Raw genomic sequence first — 21289 nt, 5'->3', positions numbered from 1 at the left:
TTTTGGTGATGTGCACTGTTACCTGAATGAAGCCCCTACGTACAGTGGAAGAAAATCTGGAAATATTCCAGATTACCTGGAACTACCTTCCTTAACGTAAGGGCGCGCTTCCTTGGGGTACCAGGTACTCCATATACTTTTGTCTGGTATTCCCAGCAAACCTAGGCTCAAAGCTGGGCAGTGTACCGCAGAGTACCCAGCATCAAGTCTTTCAGCCACTGAAAGAATACAGGAGCCTATACTGATGATTCAAGCGTGTTGCATCTTGCCTGTATGATACTTAAGGGTTTGCCCTGTAAACTATACTTAAGGATACAGTTAAGATGCAATTAAGATGATCAAGCCATGTTTAATATATACACACAACTCTACTGGGATGCAGACAAATGGTTTTAAAACTAGTAATAATAAAAATAAAAAAATCAGCCCAGAGAAAGATCTAGAATGGAACACTGTTTCGTAACATAATTTTTTCACCTCTTAAGTCACGACCACTTTCTTTTTTTATACCTATCACTTCTCAGAATCCCACTATTTCCTTTTTTTTCCTGAAATGTATTTTAAGATTTCCATGTAAAAAGTGAAAGTCACTGGACAAAAGCATACCCACCACTGTCTCCAACTCACCTACCACTTCCAGCTTCCATGAATATATCATCTAAGTGTCGACGTGTCCTGTCAGGCCACAAGCATTAAGTAACTGGGAGGACAACTAACCATCTAACTGCAAGTTAGACAGCATTAAAAGATGTGCAACCTATATTTTACCAGTCTTTTAGAGCTTCATGAAAACATACGGTGCTCAGAAATATTCCTACTTCCACTATCATTCTGACTGACACCAGTAACAAGGATAGCATTTCTTTTGTTAAATGTAATGTTTCAAGTACTACAAGTCCAAAATCCAGAATTCCTATAACGATTATGAAAGTATCTTAAAGTTCAGAAGACCGTAGCATCAGACATCACAAGATCAAGTACTCAATAGCTGAAGGAACATAAAAAATGTTAACAAAGAATGTTCCTTCAACCAACTCAGACAAACTGACTTCCTGAGATACAGCCTGGAGGACATGAAGACGATATGGATAGATTTTAAGAGCTTTACGCTCAAGGCAAGTTTGACAGATTGGGAAGGATTTAAATTCAGGCTGCTTAAGAAAACCTGCAAAATGACAGATTTCCTTATCACGATGTCTGCTCTGACACCAAAGTTGCAAAAATCACGTTTCAGATACGTCGCTGAGACAGCATGGGGACTCTCACATTGCAGCAGCAGGTTGTATCGAATCTTGTAGTGACCAAGTGCTCAAGTCTCGCCCTCTCTGTAAAATTTATTGCTGAGAACTGCCCTGTCACAGACGTTTCAAACACACTGTAAAAACTCAACCCTGGAAAGTAATTTCAAATGAACTTTTTGAGGAAAAGATAGCTAATTATTCTTGCCTAATGCACACTCTTATTTAAACTGAGATTACTAATTTGTATTAATACGAAGTCCAAGCACAAAAGCTTTGACTTTTGTAGTTTGCATAGAATATGCCACAAAACATACCTTTTTCAGAAACAAAAGTGCTAACCTACACCTGGGTGTGGTCACATATAATCCAGCCTCAGATTTTAATTTCTCTTATTTCTATTTGTATGTGATACGTTAACGTGTAACATCATGATTGTTGCAACATTGGTGCTGTGAATGTCCAAAAGGAAACCAACTAGAAAATACATGTAAGGGTGTCTCGTTTGTAAAGCAACTGAATAAACTCCCCTTCTTAGGAAGCACTGCTGTGCAATCAAAGCCATCTTCTGTAAAAGTAGTAAGGAAGCAGGAAATAACGTTCAGTTTCAAATTACCAACTAATAATATTTAGATTTTTGGAAAAAGGGGGAAGAATGTAGTCATTGAGTTAGACCCAAAGATTAATTGCTGTTTTTCAACTGAGTATGAGAATACTGAAAGATGGTATCCTTGTAAAGAGTATTCTACAACCATCTTTGATTCACTAAAACTGGTATTCCAAAGGGATTCAGAGGTTTTAAAAAAATACCACTAATGCCATTTTCCTTCAGCTTTAATTACGTCTTTTTTATTTTTGTAAGTCAAATGAGTCAATATATTGGTATTCCTAAATCACCCACCTTGCACGTTGATGAATTGGTCTACCATCATTGTTCTGAGTTACGAAATTTCAAAGTCTCTTTGGAATACTAATTTCATATTTATAGGTTTCACTTTTTTTATCCCATCCTATTTCCCTGAATTTTTTCTCGACAGTTGCTGATGTAAAATTTCATATAAAATATTTAGTCACAAAATAGTATTGCTTTTATGCACATTGTGGTAAGATTTTTTTCTCCCCCGGTAAAAACTATACCATCTTCCATAAAATCCTAAACACATTAAGAACTGTGATGCAGAACAAAATTACACAGGGTGAAACAGGTACCAGCACAACAGTGAGATTATATTACATCAAAAAATTTTAATGGTCCCAAATATATACTCAACAACTAAGCATACACTCAGGGGGGCAAAAAAAAATTATGACACAAAAGTGACCACATCTAGAATTCCACTCAATCTTTAATCAAGAAGGGACAAACAAATCCCCCACCTCCAAAAAAATTTCTGCAGTTTAAAGGGCAAAGGGAACAGATTACAAAAAAAAAAAAACAAAAAAACAAAAAAACAAAAAAAAGAAAAAGAAAAAAAAAGAGAAAACTTTATATTCAGCCCTCCCCCTCAGAGGTTTTAAAACCTGTTGTAGCTTGACTAAAATGTTCAGAATGTATGATTTCAAAGGCAGGTCTCTTTTATACAAAGAAACTGCTGGCATTCTTAACTAGTGAAGAATTATGGCAAAAAATGCCTTTTCTTCAGAAGTCTCATACATGGTCCAAGAAAGCATATTCTGATTGTAGCAACTGACCAGCCAATCCAGAGTTCCACTAACAAAACTCCTGCCCTGTTGGCTTTTTGTTTGTTTGTTTTGTTTTGTTTTCCATTTCCTTCCCTGAGAAAAGGGCAATGTGTGGTCCAAGCTGGAGAGCTCAAAGGCGTTAAGTCCTTCCCCTAAACGAAGTATTTCTTCCCCTTCTTCTGCTCCTTTGAATTGGCACTTGATTGGCAGAAATCTGTTTGTATAGGTTGATCTGTGTCACACACAGTAATTCACAAAAGATTGCTGCTTTGCTGTGGGTTTGTTTTGTTTTTGGAAAAAATATCCTTCCCCCAACTGGTAATGTTCTTCAGCAGTTGCCATTACGATGACTCAAGCTTTGCTTTCTTTGACAAAGGTAAAGTTTCCTCTTTGTCTTCATCTTCATCATCCTCTTCATCATCATCAGGATAATCTACAAGCCCCACAAGGCCTCCCTACAAAGACAAGACACAATTACTATAATTAAGAAAATGTTTGTACATTGATACTTCACATTTGTATTGGAAAATTATGTTTGCACAGAATATTGCCATACACATACTGATTCATGAAGTTTTGAGTAAAATGAATAAAAATAAATCCTTCAGTATGGATGAAAATGACATTGTCTGGAAAATGTTTAGATGAGTAAGTCCAAAACAGGGTTTTACCTATCGAACTGGATAGAAGTATTTCCAGTTGAAATTTAAGAAAATCCACAAGTCTACTTAGTTTTGCTAAGTGCCACTGTAAGTGCCCCTGAAGCTCTATCTGTAAAGATGGGGTTTTTTTTTTGGGGGGGGGGGTGGTGGTTGGGTTTTTTCTTTGTTTTGTACCAAGCATAGCTGACTGCAGCAATGAGCAATCTGGAAGCATTTCAGAAACAAATACAGAATATCCTTCAATTTGAATTTTTGAATCACAATACTTGCAAAACACAGGCTGTCTTCACAGAAGCTACTTTAAATGTGTAATAGCTGAAAGAATTTTTTGTATAATACAATTAAATGAGGTATACAGCTTACAGAATTTAAACAACTTGGCCACTAAAGATGAAAGCATATCTAGTAATATCAAAAACTCCCTTGTACTGCAAATAACCACAAATTTTAAGATTAGGCAGGTCTGTACCCATGAAAAAGCAGCATGAACTTCTATAACTTCCTCCAACTACACTAAGCTGCAATTTCTGAAGCTCAACCAGCATTTGACTACAATGGCAGTTACTGGTGCTTTACTCAAAGATCATACTACTTATTTGGGTGTCTAGTGACAGACATCCAAACCAGAAAATTCCAGCCAGTTACACACATTCTGAACAGTCACATACAACATAACACTGAGTATACTACACATAAAATAATAGGATCAGGTAATTAATGAAAAACCCAATTTTAACAGTTTCTAGTTTGCAACTGTAGCACATTGACGAACAGTGCACACTGCAGTGAAAGAAGATAGCTTATGCCTGAACCCATGAACAGTTTTTTTCAGTACACTGTGTATTCAGTGTAACCTGATCATTTTTCTTTTCCCATCACAACTTGGAATTCTGGAGCCAATACTGTATGCAATACGCTCCATATGTCAAGTCCATTTCAGATTCAAGGAATTACACTTGAGAACAAGCCTCCAGCAGAAATACAGAATAGACTGAACTGTATTCCAAGCAATTTTATGCCTTTATAGAAGTGCTTGATTAACTACTGTGTTTTTTTAATAAATGAAATAAGTCTGCTTCCTCTTCCTACACAGAAGAATTTAAAGGAAGTGTCCCTTAGTTCTTCCATCAGCTGAACTCCTCTCACACTGGAGTTTTCAACAGAAGGTAACCCAAACACAAACTTAAGTCGTGTTTACTATAAGGAAGAAAAAAACCCTAAAACCCCATTTGCCTTTACTAAAAACTAGGTGAACAAGCAGCATGGTGGCATTAAAAAATAAGGAGGAATCAGAATTATTCCAAGGCCACCTGAGAACTGAGATACATACCTGACCTTCCACAGAAATGGAAATAATACTTACAGCATCCTACAGTGTATTTTAAAATTATTTAAACAGGCTTTCTTCTTCTATTTCAGTGTGTTCCAACCCAAAACTACGTTATTTCAAGAGGTAAAAGGAGTCATGCTAAGATATTAAAAATTACTTTTTGTTCTGGCTTACAGCAACCACCCCTTCATAATACAATTTCTTTCTTTCACACGTGCCAGTTTTATCATGCTGAACAATATTAAAAATGGAACAGTAGAAATTCTCAATGGAGCTCATGGGACATCATGGAGCCTGGCAAAATTTGGCAATGTTTCCAAAGTATTTCTACCTGCGAAACAACCCTGTGCAATTTAACAAAAGCCAGGTGTTGTCTGTATTTCACAGTAAAGATCACTGCAAAGAGCAGCTAATGATATGCTTCATACTTCAACAGTTTGGGCGTTAAAAGAGCTTTTATTTCTTTTTATATACATGAAAGATCTCCTTAAAAATGCTGAAGGCCAGACAAAAAGTACACACAAACCAGACAGTCCATTATTACTTAACACGTCAGAATTCACACAAACTTGGGAGAGATGCTGAAGCAAATTTCTAGTCTGTAACAATTAAGTCAACCTATGTCCATTCAAAACTACCTTAGTTGTAATAGCTGCCATCTGAGATGTGCTTTTAGAAACTGATCCTGGAGACCCAGGGGACCCTGGTGATCCGGGAGACCCTGGTGATCCAGGCAGATTACTTGCAGATGACTGGCTGGTAAGGTTAGATTTTGTACCACTGGAAAAGGAAAGCTTGAAACTTGGGCTCTGACGGCCTGAAAGGTTAGTTTTCAGCAGAACTTCCTTTTCTTCACTCTCTTTCACTGGAGAGAAAAAAATACACACACAAAAAATTGAGGAAGTAAAGCAATATAATCAAGCAAAAAATGTAATTACAAATGACTTTACTGTGTGGGAAAAGGCTTAATATTTTATGTACAACTTGGTAAAGTGAGTCATCACAGACTTTTTTTTTTCCTCTCCAAACGACTATACCACCTACCAGCTGTTGCCATTGGCCAGGAATGAACACTTCTATTCTACCAATGATATCACCTGAACATTTTCAAGAAGATTTTTAATTAGAAACTTGAATAAAACACAGGAAAACGTGGCTATCAGCTAAGATTGTCACTCAAATGCTTTAAGAAATCAACAACGTTTTGGATCATTCCGATTTTAAAGACAACAAAACTTGTTTTGAAGGGGTCGTCTACCAACTTGGTGTCACGATTTCAAAATCTAAGAACTTCGGAATAAATACATGCAGAGCCTTCATTGCAGTAGGACTAAAGAATAGGAGTTACTGCTCCTACATAAACCATATGGCATTCTTCTTCTCATCACTTACATTTTTTCCTTTCCATGAATTTACTGATAGGGTCCATAATATCTTCATCATTTTTAGTTTTATCAGAAGGGGGCACCACTGCCTCTCCATCTTCCATATCGTCTTCATCAGTATTGAACCACATTTCCTCCTCATCCTCCAAGGTTCTTGCATCCCTTCTGTATCTATGGTTTCTCAGAATGGAACGCATGCTGCAGAACAGTAAGTTTTAAAACTTATGATTAAAAAACCAGCTCATATTAATAATAAAAATTCTATTTGACATTTACAGTGACAGCTTACAGATACAAATATTGTAGAGCAATAAAACCACCAGCAAATCATTCTGTAATGCAAATCTTTGTATTTTCAATGCAAAAAGCATTAAAAACTTTTCTTTATAAAGAATCAAATAAGGTAGAACTCTGCTAATAGCACATTCAGGCTACTCTACCTTGTCCAAAATTCTGTAGCTTACAAACAGCACTATTAAAAGTAATTTTAATAAATGTCACTAAAGTTGCATTCAGGCTAGGTTTAGCAGTTTGCACTGGTAAATAAAAAGTAGTAAAACAAAGAGTTTAGAAACTAGACTTTTTCTGAAAATACTTTACAACTTGTCAGTATTTGGGGTCCAATGTGTTAAAGAGAAAAACAAACCCAACCTCAAATCTAGTTTAAATGTGACTTCAGTTTAAAATAGACACATTAAAAAGACAGCTATTTCTTTCTGCTACATCCATCTGTTAAATTTTTGGTCACTATCAAACTTTTGCATTCTTCAGAGCCTTGGATACAAAGTGCTATTTCTCCCTCCCCATTTGATCTATTACTAGTGTTGGTCTATCTCAGCTCCATTTTCCTTTTCTTTTCTCTCACAGAAGCAGTATTACGGCCTTGGAGGAGAGGGACAGTGATGTGCACCCTGAAGAATAGGGGGAGGAGAAGTGGAAGAGAGGTTAAAAACACTCTTTTTATTGCTAATGTTGATTTTTAACAGTCAATTTCCAACAAAAGCATGAAACGGTTGACACATTTTCTGTAGCACTTCTTCAAAATTCACTGGTCACAATTAAGTCTGAAATTTGATGTTTTTCATAGTCTCTGTTACTGGAATCAAAATGTTAGTAATATAGTCTCAGCTTATTCTATTTAGAGAAAAGGTCTTGCGTTACTGGCTGCAGGAAAAAGTCAGAATGGAAAAATTAGGAAACTACAAGGTATTAAATAAGAACGCTAAATGTAGTTTTAAAAATCTTAATACTGAATAATTTGCTTGCCAACATTATAATCTGGATCTATACACAATGCATCACTTTACACTGCATTTACATTCAAGTTCTGCTAATAGTGTAAAAATATTACTTAAGTGGCACTCTTCTGAATACTTTTGTGGCCTGCGTCAACAAATTTTTTGGCCTCCTTCCTTACTGAACTATTCTTTGCTAAAACGGGTAAACAGATTCTTGGGTTTTGCATTTTATTATTTCTGGGTTTTCACTTAAGAAATTACATGGACTGTGAATGGGGCTTGTGCAGCCACTATATAAGATGAAGAAAGAAAGTAAAAAGCTGGCTGGTTGAGCTACAGACCTTGAAGCTATAATTTTCTGCTGGATAAAGTCAAGCAACACCCCTATACACAATCAACTTAGCTCAACTTAAGCCAAGAAAAGCCTAATGTTTTACTTCCTATACTAAATGGAAGTTACTGAAGGAAGTGGCTGGGTGCTCTTTCTAACACATGCATTAATGCAAGAATCATAGGCTTGAATTTCACAGCTGTTTAAAACAATAAGCTTAAGCTGACACAAGCCAAGATCGTCTCACCTGTAAAATACTACTACCCAAAACTGCAGATCCCATGTATACTTTTGAAAATGCTTCAACATTTTAAAAACAAATCTATGATTACACTCTCATTTTAATTGTACCAGTCCGAAATTTAAATATTGGTTAAGAAATCTTGTGGCAGAAAATAAAATAGCTTAAAAGTCTGAAATTTAAGGATGTCCTAGTATGACTATTTAGGATTAATTTCTTAAACTGTTTTCACACAAACTTGGGACAACCGAACAAGAACAGGTCTTGCTAACAATTCTTAAAGAGTAACTCATTTATTCACACAAGCAGTACGTTTTCTTTTAATGAAACTACACATTTGTAGTAATAACATTTGACAAAAATAAATGGAGTAAAAAGTCCTAAACTTCCTATTTTTATACACCCTAACCTTTTAACCTTAGGTAACTGCGTACTAAGGAAGGGAACTTCTGTTCTGGCAAACAGGAGGAGTGATTCAAGTGTTACATCAAATTATTTTTTACTCCATCAGCAAATTAACAGTGACAAAAAAGCATTCTCTGAAAATTTCTTAGTATATTCTATTTCTCAATCATTTTGGTAGAGCTTATCTAAATAACTACTCTCCAAACTAATTAAAATAAAAGGAAATCTGATGTGAATTTTTGAAGGAAAAATCCACAGAATGGAAATTCACAACTGAATAATCCTTTAAAAGAAACAGTGGGAATCTGCTATTTGGGCAAATGAACTTCACTTGACAGGCTTCCAGCCTCATCAAAATAGTGTTCATAAGTTTAGGATATAACAACTTAGCATTATTACTGGGGGTCCAGCAACTAATGCTAGCTGAAAGCTGATCAAGAGTTTGAAGCGACACATCTGAAAATCACACTTTTAAACAGGTAAATTCAACAGTGCTTAAGATGCAAGCAGGAGTCTAAACTAGTAAAGCACTAATATACTAGTAAGAGCATTTAGTGCATTTTACCTGTCAAGTTTTGGATTATCTTGTCTTTCCCTTTGTTGTTCAAATCGTAGTTTCAGTCCCTTGAATGTCTGCACATAATCTACATCTTCCAGTGCCTTCCAATAATTTTCAATCACGTGAGCCGTTAACGATTTTATATCTTCCTACAGGAATGAACAAACATAAAGCAAATTGTTTTATGCTATGATTATTTTAATTGAAATGAATTTATTTAATAGAAAATAACTCAAATGAGGGATTTTTTATTAACATTCCATAGGAAGCACCCTATTAATTTACTTATGCTAAAATGAATATTACACATACAAGTGTAGTTAAAAATCTAGAGCTTCAAATATTTGATTAGCAAAACAGGCATAACAGCAGCAAATTTCTAGCAGTATCCTCTCCTGAACACGGATTCTAAAACCCCGATAGAAAATTATACCAAAACCAAATCTAACAGGTCTTTCCCAATGAAACTTGTAAATATTTTTACACTGATAGATTAACTGGTGTCTGTTGTAATCACTCGATGAAAAAATATGTCTATGAGATACAGACTTCACATTCATATTGTTTCTTTCCTTGCTGCAAATAAATTACTTATACAAAAATAATTATTCAATGCATTCGTTTAGGATGAGAACAAGGAAGACATTTTTCATTAGAAACAAACATCAAGTTTTTCCTTTGTTGCCGCACAGTGCTGGTCAAGGTCCTTTACAAAAGCCTCCCAGCTGTTCTGCTATTTCAGTTTAGCGCTGTGGCTGCCCAAAGCCACCCTAGGCAGCTGAGAGCAGCACAGCTCTGCACACTGCAGCAGGAAAACTGCTCCTGTGCACTGTCTGGCTTTCTTAGCACCGCACAGCCCCGGGAATACACTGCAGAATGAACACCTGAATTATCATCTAATAAGGACAAACAAAGCAACATAAATCTTAATACACTGATTATTTTCCTTTTTGGCTACATGCTCAAAGGTCACCTCTTATGAAAGGTAAATACATCAGCAACAACAAAACCACACTTCTTATACATTTTCTCTCTTTAAAAACAAACCTAGATAAAAAAAGTTGACAAAAAATATTGGGAGATGCCAAGAAGTGTTCTTGAAATGCAACCTGGGTATCTATGTCAAAGAGAGGATAACAAAATAGAAGATCATTTATTTCCCCATAGCATAAACTGTAGAATCAGCACCCAGTCTCACGGAGTACTGAAAGACCACAGCACAGAAGTCAGTGCCATCACCTATATGGATTAACTTTTTTCATGGCTTCAAAACCATTTTTACATCAACTCTTCCATGATGATTAGGTCATCTCAGTCTTAAATCACCTTGAGTCCCAGCTTAAAGAGGAAAGAGGTCATCAGCATGGAAGACAGCAAAAGGTGACAAAACCTCCTTTTTTCCTCACCTACTTAACCCTCCACAACTGTCTGCACCCTAGCTTGGCCCCACTTACAACATTTATGGTCTGTGCAGAATCTTGTCAGAATCTGGATGCAAACAGCAGTAAGGAAACAGTACTGTGCAGACAGCCAAACTGGCATGAGCACTTCGAGAGACTCCCCATGGAAGAAACTTTCTATCACTCCTTTAGTATACACAAAAACCCCTGGTATCTCTTCTGTATATTTCCATATTCTGTTAACTGACATCACAAAGCACAGCTAAATTTGATGGGTTTATAGCAATAGCTTCAAATCACATTCCTGTCATAACAGTATCATCCAATCTGCATGATGCAAGTTGCTTAGCACTGCCTTTGCAAATCTTGTTACTGTGAATACACTCTTGACTGAATTTAATTTTCAAGTTATGGTACTGCTTGAATGTAAGAAAGAACATGTACAAATATGTAACATTGATATAAAAGAAAGTTCATTTAAATACAGTATCACATGGTCCCATTATGACAGCATAATTTAGGGTAACAAGTAAAAAGAAAAGTCATCTTGAACTACCAAGATTAACCAATCCAACAAGTATCTTCAGTACGTAACAGCACTCACCACTCTGATAAATTCAAACATCTCTATTATGGCAGAGTTCATCAGATTATAACGGGAACCATTATTTAGAAATGCTTTGACCACAGGTTCAAACAAAAAACTTTTCATTATATAACGGTTGTAGAATTCATCCTTTAGCCCAATTATCTTTCTCTTGAAACGAAGGGCACCTGAAACAGAAATATTGCCATAAGAATTTTAAAATTTTTAAATTTAGACGAAAAAAAATCCAGAAATTACTCGGGGCAATCTGCAACCTCAGTTTTTATACAGCATTACATTATTAGAACCAGACAATACTTTCAGCTAATTCTATGCTTCTCAACAGTCTTGACTATACTGCTGAAGATTACTTATCTATTTTATCATAAAGAAATTCTCCATATATTTGTACAAGTGAAACCACCTCTGTTCACTGAAGAAATAATATACTACTGTTTAACTATATTACTACTAACATAAAGGTGTATCTTCATTTTTTAAATTACTTATGATAAAGGGAAAATATTTTCCCAGTAGATCTGGGAAATTTGCTTATCATTCCTATTATTCAAATGTAAGTTTGATTACATTCAATGAAGCCCTGTTTGATTAGGATGAAAACTATCTCATTTTAAAATCTGTAAATTACATTTTCTTCACACATGTAGTAAACCAAAGAGTTAATATACATCCAGTTTAAAGCTTTTCCCGAAAGCATACGCAAGTACATGAATGTCCACGCATAAAGAGAAAGCAGAAGGTCATCTCACTACAAGGCAGCACATTTTGGTTTGCAGCTAGATGCACATGAAAAAAGATTATTCAAGTTTTCTAAACCCAACCTCAGGTGAATCAGTTACAAATTTAAAAGTTCCATCTTATTGCATGGCACTGCTCAGTCAACTTCAGACTTTGTTTTACTCTATGTGCACAACAGAATAATGGAAAAAATCTCTTCCTTGCCTCCAAAATTAAGTCACACTGCTTTGTTATTACTGTGCAGAGCATGGTCAAGAACTACTAGAGTTTGAAGAGCAGCACAATGAGCTTCTGTGTGTTTTAATGCAATCAGATAACTGTATCTCTAATTAAATACCTTTGATAATGTCTACTAAAAAATATCAAAACTTACAATGGTTCTCTTAGGATACTGAGTACTGAGATACCATCTTTTCAATTCACCTCTACATTGAGATTAACAAAAATCCTTCTGCTTTTTAGAAAAAAAGACATCTATAAATGTAAACTTATTTACTAATACTAGCTGACGAACATATAAATTGGTATGCAAAACACAAGATTTCTTCCAGCAGAACGAAGAGATGCAACACTCCACATTCACAAAATACTAGTTTATTCTTTAGCTTTCAAACTTACACAATGCCAAGAAAGCGTGCTTCGAGGCCATGAGAACAAGTACCCTTCGCAGGATATCTTTGTTAATGATGTAGTTCTTTATGTGGTAAGTATGATGCTCTACACAGAAAGTTAACAATTCCAGTATTAATGCCAAGAGTTGGGCTGTCTGAAAATCATCTGTAATAAAACCAAAACCAAAATAATTAAACATATCTAGAATACTGCCTCCAGAAGCAAACTTCTAAATACTCAACTGCAGTCTTGTAAACATTTCCAAGTTCTTGTATATTCCCACAGATAGCTTAGGGAACATGCTGCAGGGTATGTTTAGTCTTCAAAATAGAAATTGAACAAACGTATTATAGACTGAGTATTTTCTATTTATATAGACATGGCAGGAAATCCTCTTAAACTATAGAAACAATTACATTTTGTCTGTCTTAAATCAGTGTTTGAAGGTTCAGAGAACATGGAACTTCACACCAGCAGGAGCAGCGAGGCTTATTTAACCAAATCTCATTAGGATGTCCACATGTCTGTATCAAAGTATTGCCCTATATGCAGTGCCTTGACTTCAGTCTGTACTAAAAATGTGATCTATTATGCCTTTTAACAAAAGTACTATGCAAGAAATCTCGGGCTCTTTTAATACTTCTAGGACATAATCATAACAACATACACAAAACAACACAAACCCTGCTTTTAAGTAGACAAATAATAAATAAACGTTAGATTTATTCTTTTTTTTAAATGTAGTGTTACCTTTTTAAAAATATTGCCAGGTTGTCTACCGCTAAAGAACACAAGTATTTTAAATGGTAAAAAATCTCACTCCCAATCTATCCGGGAGCCAGCTGAAATAGAACAGATTAATTTAAGTAATCCCTTGGAAAACTATACGATAAATTAAAAAGTTGAGAGGACATTTATGTCTCATTTACATCTCTCATTTTACCTCCATTTTAGATGTGTTATACTATTAATAAACAAACAGTGTTGCTGCTAGTAGCCAGCAAGAACAGTTATCATCACAGATCGCTGTGTTCTTAGTCTGATGTAGAACCAATACCCTCAAATTCAGCACAGTATTGTGATACACACCTTATCAGGGGCACTTTTGCATCCTCTCTAGTAATTCCTGACCTTAAAAAACTCTTACGCATATTTACAATTCTGTGTCAATGAACAGTCCCGTTGAGTTACTAAAAACTATACAAATACTTTAATTTTTGCTGAAGCAAAATCTCCAGGAAATGCTGTTCAGTTCTTAAAGCAGGTGTCTGCTGATTTTACTTATAAATTATTTAAATGACTAAATCATGAATCAACATTTTACTCTGAACTATGTATCACAGTCTCAGGTTCTCCTTAAAACAAAAAACATTCCTTGTTATTCTATTTTAAACACTGACATTCAACCACCTTGATGTGCCCAAAATCCAGCATGCCATTACCTTTACTAGGCTTGTCCTCCGTAGTATTGGCCAATAAAGGGGCTGTGAGAACATGCATACAATGTTTGTAGAAGAAACCCAAGAACTCTGTCTTTTCTGTTTTCTAAAGAATGAAAAAAAAAACAACCAACAAACTATATGTAATACATATCATCAAATACTCTAAAAACACCAAAGGTAGTTTTGTTTGAAGGCATTTACTTACATTGGCAGTGGCAAGCATATTTTCTGGATCAACTAAAGTACGAAGTAAACCCATGAGTAGCACTGCCCCTCCAAGTTCTGGATCTGTGTCACAAATCATGTGTTCTATAATGAGGTTAATGAGTAATATATCCTAACAGGAGGGAAAAAGAAAAAAAAAAAAAAAAGCAAAAGTCAATTCTAATGCTACTCCCTTGCCCCCAGTCTTCAGAATTCAGAAATTACCTTCTGAAAGGGTGACCCCACCTGGTCAGAGATGGTGCTTTATCAAAATTTTGTACAATGTAAACTACACCACCAACCCTAAACTTAACAGAAACAAATTAACTTTACAGCCCAGCGACACATTCTGGTTAAGTTATTCAACAGTAAAAAGGCAAGCAGCTAAAACACGTTCTGAAATTAACAATCTAATTTAGCCTTTAGTCTTGAACACTTAGGACCATGATTCCACTTTCAATGTGCACGACATTAAAATGAACACAGGTTTCTTACAAGTAAATTAAAAACACGTGTACATGCTAAGATCAAGACTGAAATTTATACTTTGCATTTAAAGGAAGCCACAATTAAAAAACATTTTTTTTTGCTTGTATGACAGCTGATGTTTACCAAAATGGTGATTTATGCTAAGCTGCTTTATTTTACACTCAATAGAACAAGAATATGTAAATGGGCAAACACTCATGTCCCCTGACTAACAGAACTTCTAAAACCACAGTAGTTCAGTACCCTGTAACCATCATGACTACATTCCATACTTCTTCAGAATGAGGACTCATGTCACTCATACAGTTGTAAATATAAACCAGTAATTTAAAAAAAAAGTACACACATTTCTGAGGACCCTCTACTTACATCATCATTCTGCTGTGCTTCCTGCATGACAAACTCTCGTACCATGGATGGGTTGTATTCAACCAAATATGAGAATATATCAGTGGCTGCACTTCGTACTTGTGCATCATCCATACCCTGAAAAGTCAAATAAAACCGTTTATGTTTCCTCAAAATAAAGGCTTAAACTGAATGAAGAAAAGAAAGTAAGTATCTTTTAATTCCTACTTACAAGTCATACCTATTACTAAACTGTATTCTAAAACATAATTGACTCTAACCTCTTTGTACATTTGACAACTGTGGGGCAAAATAAATGTTATGGTTTCCCTGCCCTTTGATCTAGTTCCCTATTTTTTTACTTAAGTGTACACCAAGCAGCATGTGAAGATAGGAAAGCAGATGAGAAAACAAAAATATAAAAGTGCCAAGGCACTTACCAATGTCATATTTTAACTACTTTTCAAGTTTTACAAAAATGTTTAAAATGTTCTGAATCTCAAGCTAAGCTAAGACAAAGCAAACCCTTCAGAAAACCATGTGACTGAGGTTTGGCATACTTACTTTTTTAAAAAAACCTCTCTGGAGATAATTGTTCACAAATAAATTTGAACTGACTTACCAATATGACTTCTAGTGCTGGCAGTATGCCCATATTAGACAAGGTTTTGAAAAATGCATCTCTGTTTTGAGGTTGCAGTGTTTGAGAGAATGCACAAAACTCTTTCAGAAAATTTACCTGAAAACCAGTAATAATATACTAGTTAGTAACTGAAAAAAAAAGATGCATGTATCACTTTGTAGCAACTGTCCCTTTCATGTATATTTTACAGTCTTCTTACCAATTCCTGTCTTTTCTCCTCATCCGTGGCTTCATCTGTTAGTTGTGCAAACAAGTCTGTCAGAAATTTTTCATCTTCCTACAAAGGCAAAACAATACCATTTGTTTATTTGACAAAATCAAAAAGGCAGCTAAGTATAATATAAAGTTCTTCTAAACCATGCCTCCTGCAATTAAGAGAACATATGCTTGTGTACTGTAATTAATCATTCAATTTTCAAACAAATTAATATGAATCTTGTTTTTGAGCTTTCATTATGTTCAGCACCACTCCACCCCCCAACACTTAACTCTCCGTTCCTACATATCTTGCATTGCCTTTCGGTTGTCCTTTTTCTAGTTCTACTGGCATTCTCATCATTTTGTCTATGACTTTTTCTTTAACTTCCCTCCTCCTTGTAACGTGCCCATCCCCCTAAACCACACTACAATACTTTTGCTTCAACTGTTTACATATATTTAGAAATATTTATTTATATATATATACACATTACATACATTTATAAACATGGTCTCAGCCCTACACACACATATATCTTTGAAATGTTACGAGATCCTTGCAGCAGAACTAAAGCACGGATACCATGAAGGGAGAGCTGCCTAACAGTAAGAACGTTGTAGATTCTTTCCCCCCAATGTTGTGAAAGGTGAATTCTAGAAATCAAATCAAAATAACTATTTTGATCCTATTACATACAGCATTTATTGAGCATTCTGGCTGGCAGCAATCAAAAACCATGCTGCTATTTTTCATGCTGCTGTACCTTAGCAAAACTACACAGCCAAGGCATTACGAACGTGTTTAGCCTGAAAGCAGCAGCAATACTCAGCTTCCCATAACCTTCACAGTTCTAACAACCAGAAGATTAAACCAGAAATAAAACCTTCCCCATCCTTTCCCCAATATTATACAGTAGTAAGACAGCACCTGCTTGAAAAGGATACCTGTACATCAGATATGAACAGGTTTTTTCTAAGCTGCCAGTGTTCTTTCTTGTGAAGTCAGTACACCATGTGCAACATCCCTCCATCCCAAAACCATAGTGCTAGAAAACAAAGTTGCCTTGCTTATGTTTACGCAGCATAAAGCAGAACCGTGAAAGTACTTCAGATACATCCACATGAACTTTTTTACAACTGCGTATTATCTAGGTATCTCATCCAGGCTCACCCTGCAGCCTTGCTGAGAACCTGAGTACCTCAGTTCCAACAGCACACCACGCTAAGGCAGCTACAGGACTGTCACAACGCAATCCACGCTCTCTACATGGCACTGCACAGCACAAATCAACCCCAGATAGGCTGGCATGACCTACTACCCTACAAGGCATTTCAACACACCACACTGTGAGGAAAACCCTGTATTTAGGTTACGCCCCATGTTTCCTCTTGTTTAATGCGCTGTGCTTCTAACCTGACCTAACAGTGATGATGAAAAAGAATGATTTCTGGACACAATTTCAGTGGTATTTCTGTGACTGCTTCAAAATCAAAAGAAAAATAAGAGGTGAGGCCTCATTTGAAGTTTCCTGAAATTTGCTCCAGACGACAGAGAGCTGGAAATGTAAAGTTTGACTTCAACATTTCAACTGTCAAACATGTTCAAAACAACTATTAAGGTCTTTGATTTCAAGAAACGTAACTTAAGCTGTGATGCATACAAGGGTGACCTGACTACCTGCTGTCCAGCTGCTATATGGCTTGGTAAGTTTCTGTTGTTTAATTCATTAGACATTCACAGGTAACATAACTAACACACAGTAGAGATACTGACATAGTTGTTCAGTAAAATTAAAAAAACAACACAAAATGGAAAAAATGAAACAAAAAAAACAGTTCTTTTGAAGAACATCAAGTTATTCTCCATCATTAGCAGTGCATTTAAGAAAAGGCTAAGTAGTTTGCTTCCATTTATCTGTTTGCTATTTTGATCAAGATGTAAAACTAATCTTATCTGTCAAAACTATTGACAAGATCCATGCTTATCACCAACTGGAAAGCATAACCTCTATTTCCACTCTAAGTGTGAAATTAACTTTTCACCTCCTTCATAATACCTGACAGTAAGTGCAAGTCAGTACCACAGAATATCTCAGAATGATCACTGCAAAAAAAGAATGCAAATTTCAGTATTTCAATATGTCAGAGCCATGATTAAGTGTGCTTCTGTGTAAAAAAAAGGTGCAAATACTACCCAAAGCATCAAATTATTTTTTTCAAGTCAAAATGTGGAAAGACAGGAGCCCCTACACTGCTGCTGGTGATACATGGGTCTTGTTTATGACCCACTGCAGAGCCCCGGTGACCGAGGCAGCCAGGGAAGCTGCACCTGCAGCACTACACGGCTCAGAGCACGACAGGCAGGGCCTCGCTGGGCAGGAGAAGGCGTGGGCAGGATCCCAGCTCAGCGCTCTGACCAGATCTTGCCACATCCCTGCCTGGGTCAAGATATGGCTATCCACAGAGGAGGCCAACCCACTCACCCTGTTACTGGGCTTGCATGTGTTTTGGATTTGTAGAGGAGACTTCCTAACATTGGGAAGTGATGAAAGACATCAACGCTGACATTTCAGGAAGAATCTGCAGAAGTTCGGTATGTAACCATTTTTCATCCTTCCACATACATACTATAACACAGTATTTTACACTTCTGTATTAAATATAACATTGAATCATTTCCCACACCACCTCCTCTCCCAAACTCTACTAAATCCATTGCATTCTTAAATTAATAGGATTATCTGAAATCTCTAGACTTCAGAACTACTACAGTCTATTTAAAAATCAGATGAATTAAGATAGATCTGAGTGATTCGAAGCATCCCCCCTCCCCTTACATGGATAAAATGTAGTAAATTATTAATAATTTAATAATAAAAATATGTAGGCAATTATTCCAAGAAAACAAAACCAACCTCTTACTACCTTTGCAGTTACACCTTAGCCCCGAAATGCTTTTAGGAGTTACCTCATTCCAGATACTTAATGAAAGGTAGAGAGGCTGTTACTGATGGGAAAACCCCCAATTCTCTGACATTTATAGAGAAATTGTCATTGCAGTGAACATTCTAAATACAAGACATTCTCTCTCAAGCTGTAAAATTACTGACAAGGGCGGCGTACCTAAAGACAACATTCCTGAGCAACACTACCAGAATCTATGGAAATGCAGTCTGAGAGCAGAGTTCACATCTTTTAGAAGTCACAAAGCACCAACACCAAATGCTAGATTTACACAAGCTCAATTGTTTTCTTTTTCCCAACTTGCAGAAATCCCCCCAAAAATATCTGTGAAATGAACACGGCCCAAACGCCTAATTCTTTGCAGTATCTGGCCTCCTCATGCAGAGAAGTATCAAAACCCATTTGGATGTATCATAAGAGGCTGTGAACGTCACAACTGTTTTCCAAGAAACTGAAACTGCAAATGACAGTTTACAGGGTAATTGTAGAAGCTAGCTATTTTCCCATTAAGTACTTCACATTAAATGTGCAATACTTAAACTATGCATATATCAAACACTAAGTATATTCCATTATGCTTTTGCAGCATCTAAGCAGATGCTCCTATGATTTAATACGCTTCAAAGTTCATGAGATAAAATTGAGCCGGGTCATCTACTTGCTCAATCATTTATAACTTTAAAAACAAGAAAACCCACAGACAAAGTAGGATCCAAAAAAAGACACCATTCAAATTTCTGATTCAACTTTCAAAGCAGTTCTCCTCCTCCCAAAAGGCACTTAAAGCGTTTTCAAAAGCAGGCCTCTCTTAAATTAACTTTCAGTTATCCAATACTTCATGTGTGCGATTACAGAAAAATGACGAAAAACATCCCTTTCTCAAAAAAATCCAAGAAACTCAGTGACACCTAACCTGGAAAAAGAGGATATCTTCCATGCTATTTTCTACCTCCATATTCATTATAGGCAGAAATAATATTTCAGCCCAGAAAGTGAGTTTCATAAAACGTTACCATCAAACAGAACATTCCTTCCTGATACCACACTGGAAGATTTTAGAGTTTAAAATGTTTCAGTCCCTTTTATCTCAGACTGCCTTCCCACACATGCCTTCATGAGCTATCAATAAGCTATTTCCACCTGAGACAACATGCTGAAACACCAGCAGGATCCACCTAATCACATCTGCAGTTTCTGTACACATTGAAAATAATTTGCTACAATGAAGAAGTTCATGTCAGAAATTATTAGCATGCACCACTTGCAAACTTCTTTCACTAAGTCATTTCACCCAGAAGGTGACATCCTTTTGTACTTTATTGCAAGGTAAATTCTGCTGAAAGTAATCTCCAGGGTTATTCCTGAGCCAACTACTGAAAAACAGCAGGCTGGCAGATGTTCCAGTCCTAATATGTTTGGGCAAACCTACCAACATGCACTGACAAAATTCTTCCTCTAAAACAACTACCAATAATTACATTTACATCCATGGGGTTCTTCTGTTTATAAGTAACCATCCGTAAAACCACTTTCAAAATTAAACCCAGCCCATTGTTATATATAAATACAGTAAAATATACAGATACACCTAAATGCCTACGATTTTTTAGTTATTGAAAAGGGAGATGGGGACTATCAGTAATTTGATTTCTGTATTTTAAAAAGCTGATTTACCAGTACAGTAATGCCATGTGATCATTGCTCTACTAGGCACATATATTATTTTAACATATGTCCAATCTTCCCCTTCTACTCTGTACTTTCCTGAAAATAAAAGACTCTGAAGTCTAACCGCACAAAATTTATCCTAACAATGTTCCATATTCTGGAAAAACACCGCAGGATCTTGCTGGTAAAAAGAATACGCCAATGAAAGGGGGGACAGAACGGAAGGAAACAGTGTTTGCTCACTCTATGGCGCAGTTTTGCAAGTTTTTGTTTTTAAGAACTAGTTAATAATACAAAGGGAAAGAACTGGTGGCCTCCAGTGTGAACATTAGTATGTATTTTTCAAATTGCAAAAGAGCGTCATATAAAGTAAGAAACACCACTTACCTGTCCCACCCCCACACTCAACACTTGGTGAACTCCGTGTTTCAGCAAGGTTTCTTGGTGGCTATGACATCTCAAGACTAGAACAGGCTGGACCCCAAGCAGTAAGAGCATATTAAGAGGGGCTGAAATTGGAAAAAAAAGTTATATACCTCTCTCATATCTTACATATAGTGAATCATAAAACCTACAACTGAGTAGGTTTCCACAGCAGTTAATTCTGTAGTATCATGGGTTTATTATCCATCGTGATCAACAGTATCTAGTTTAGTGAGATTTTGACGTAGTTACTTAAAGCGACAGATCTTAAGACAATGAAACACAAAGAAGCTAACCTCCATTTCTTGGAAAAGCCTATCAGTGTAAGTATTTTTATAAAGATTATGGGAAAGCTAACCTTAATGAACACAGAACGAGGAATACAGTTCATAACCCTAAATGCCAAAGGTGACCTATTTTCTGGTTTTGGTTTTACCACAGAATGGGCAGAAGTTACTTGCCTACTGAAGAAAGCAAAATC

At 36.1% G+C, this 21289-nt stretch overlaps 1 protein-coding gene across 3 annotated transcripts in view; it reads right to left on the bottom strand.

Annotated features, from left to right (window-relative positions):
- Window positions 1-2463: 2463 nt before the first annotated feature.
- PPP4R3A (protein phosphatase 4 regulatory subunit 3A) overlaps window positions 2464-21289 on the bottom strand; it is a 44224-nt gene continuing 25398 nt past the window's right edge. For 2 of the 3 annotated variants that reach the window (XM_005438884.4, XM_055715832.1), the window contains exons 5-15: window positions 15755-15832; window positions 15535-15651; window positions 14934-15050; window positions 14077-14208; window positions 13872-13974; window positions 12436-12594; window positions 11077-11246; window positions 9079-9221; window positions 6306-6496; window positions 5552-5778; window positions 2464-3376 (exon numbers count right to left, since the gene is read on the bottom strand). In XM_005438884.4, the coding sequence (XP_005438941.1) occupies window positions 3263-3376; window positions 5552-5778; window positions 6306-6496; window positions 9079-9221; window positions 11077-11246; window positions 12436-12594; window positions 13872-13974; window positions 14077-14208; window positions 14934-15050; window positions 15535-15651; window positions 15755-15832 (1551 nt within the window). In that variant the 3' untranslated portion in view covers window positions 2464-3262. Of the gene's footprint in view, window positions 3377-5551; window positions 5779-6305; window positions 6497-9078; window positions 9222-11076; window positions 11247-12435; window positions 12595-13871; window positions 13975-14076; window positions 14209-14933; window positions 15051-15534; window positions 15652-15754; window positions 15833-20772; window positions 20895-21289 lie in introns of all 3 variants that reach the window. The other variant, XM_055715833.1, reaches the window with a different exon arrangement.

The sequence above is a fragment of the Falco cherrug genome, chromosome 7, assembly GCF_023634085.1.
Source record: "Falco cherrug isolate bFalChe1 chromosome 7, bFalChe1.pri, whole genome shotgun sequence".
In the NCBI taxonomy this organism is placed as follows: Eukaryota; Metazoa; Chordata; class Aves; order Falconiformes; family Falconidae; genus Falco; species Falco cherrug.
Note: the sequence above shows the minus strand (reverse complement) of the source record. Positions and strands in the feature narration are given on the sequence as shown.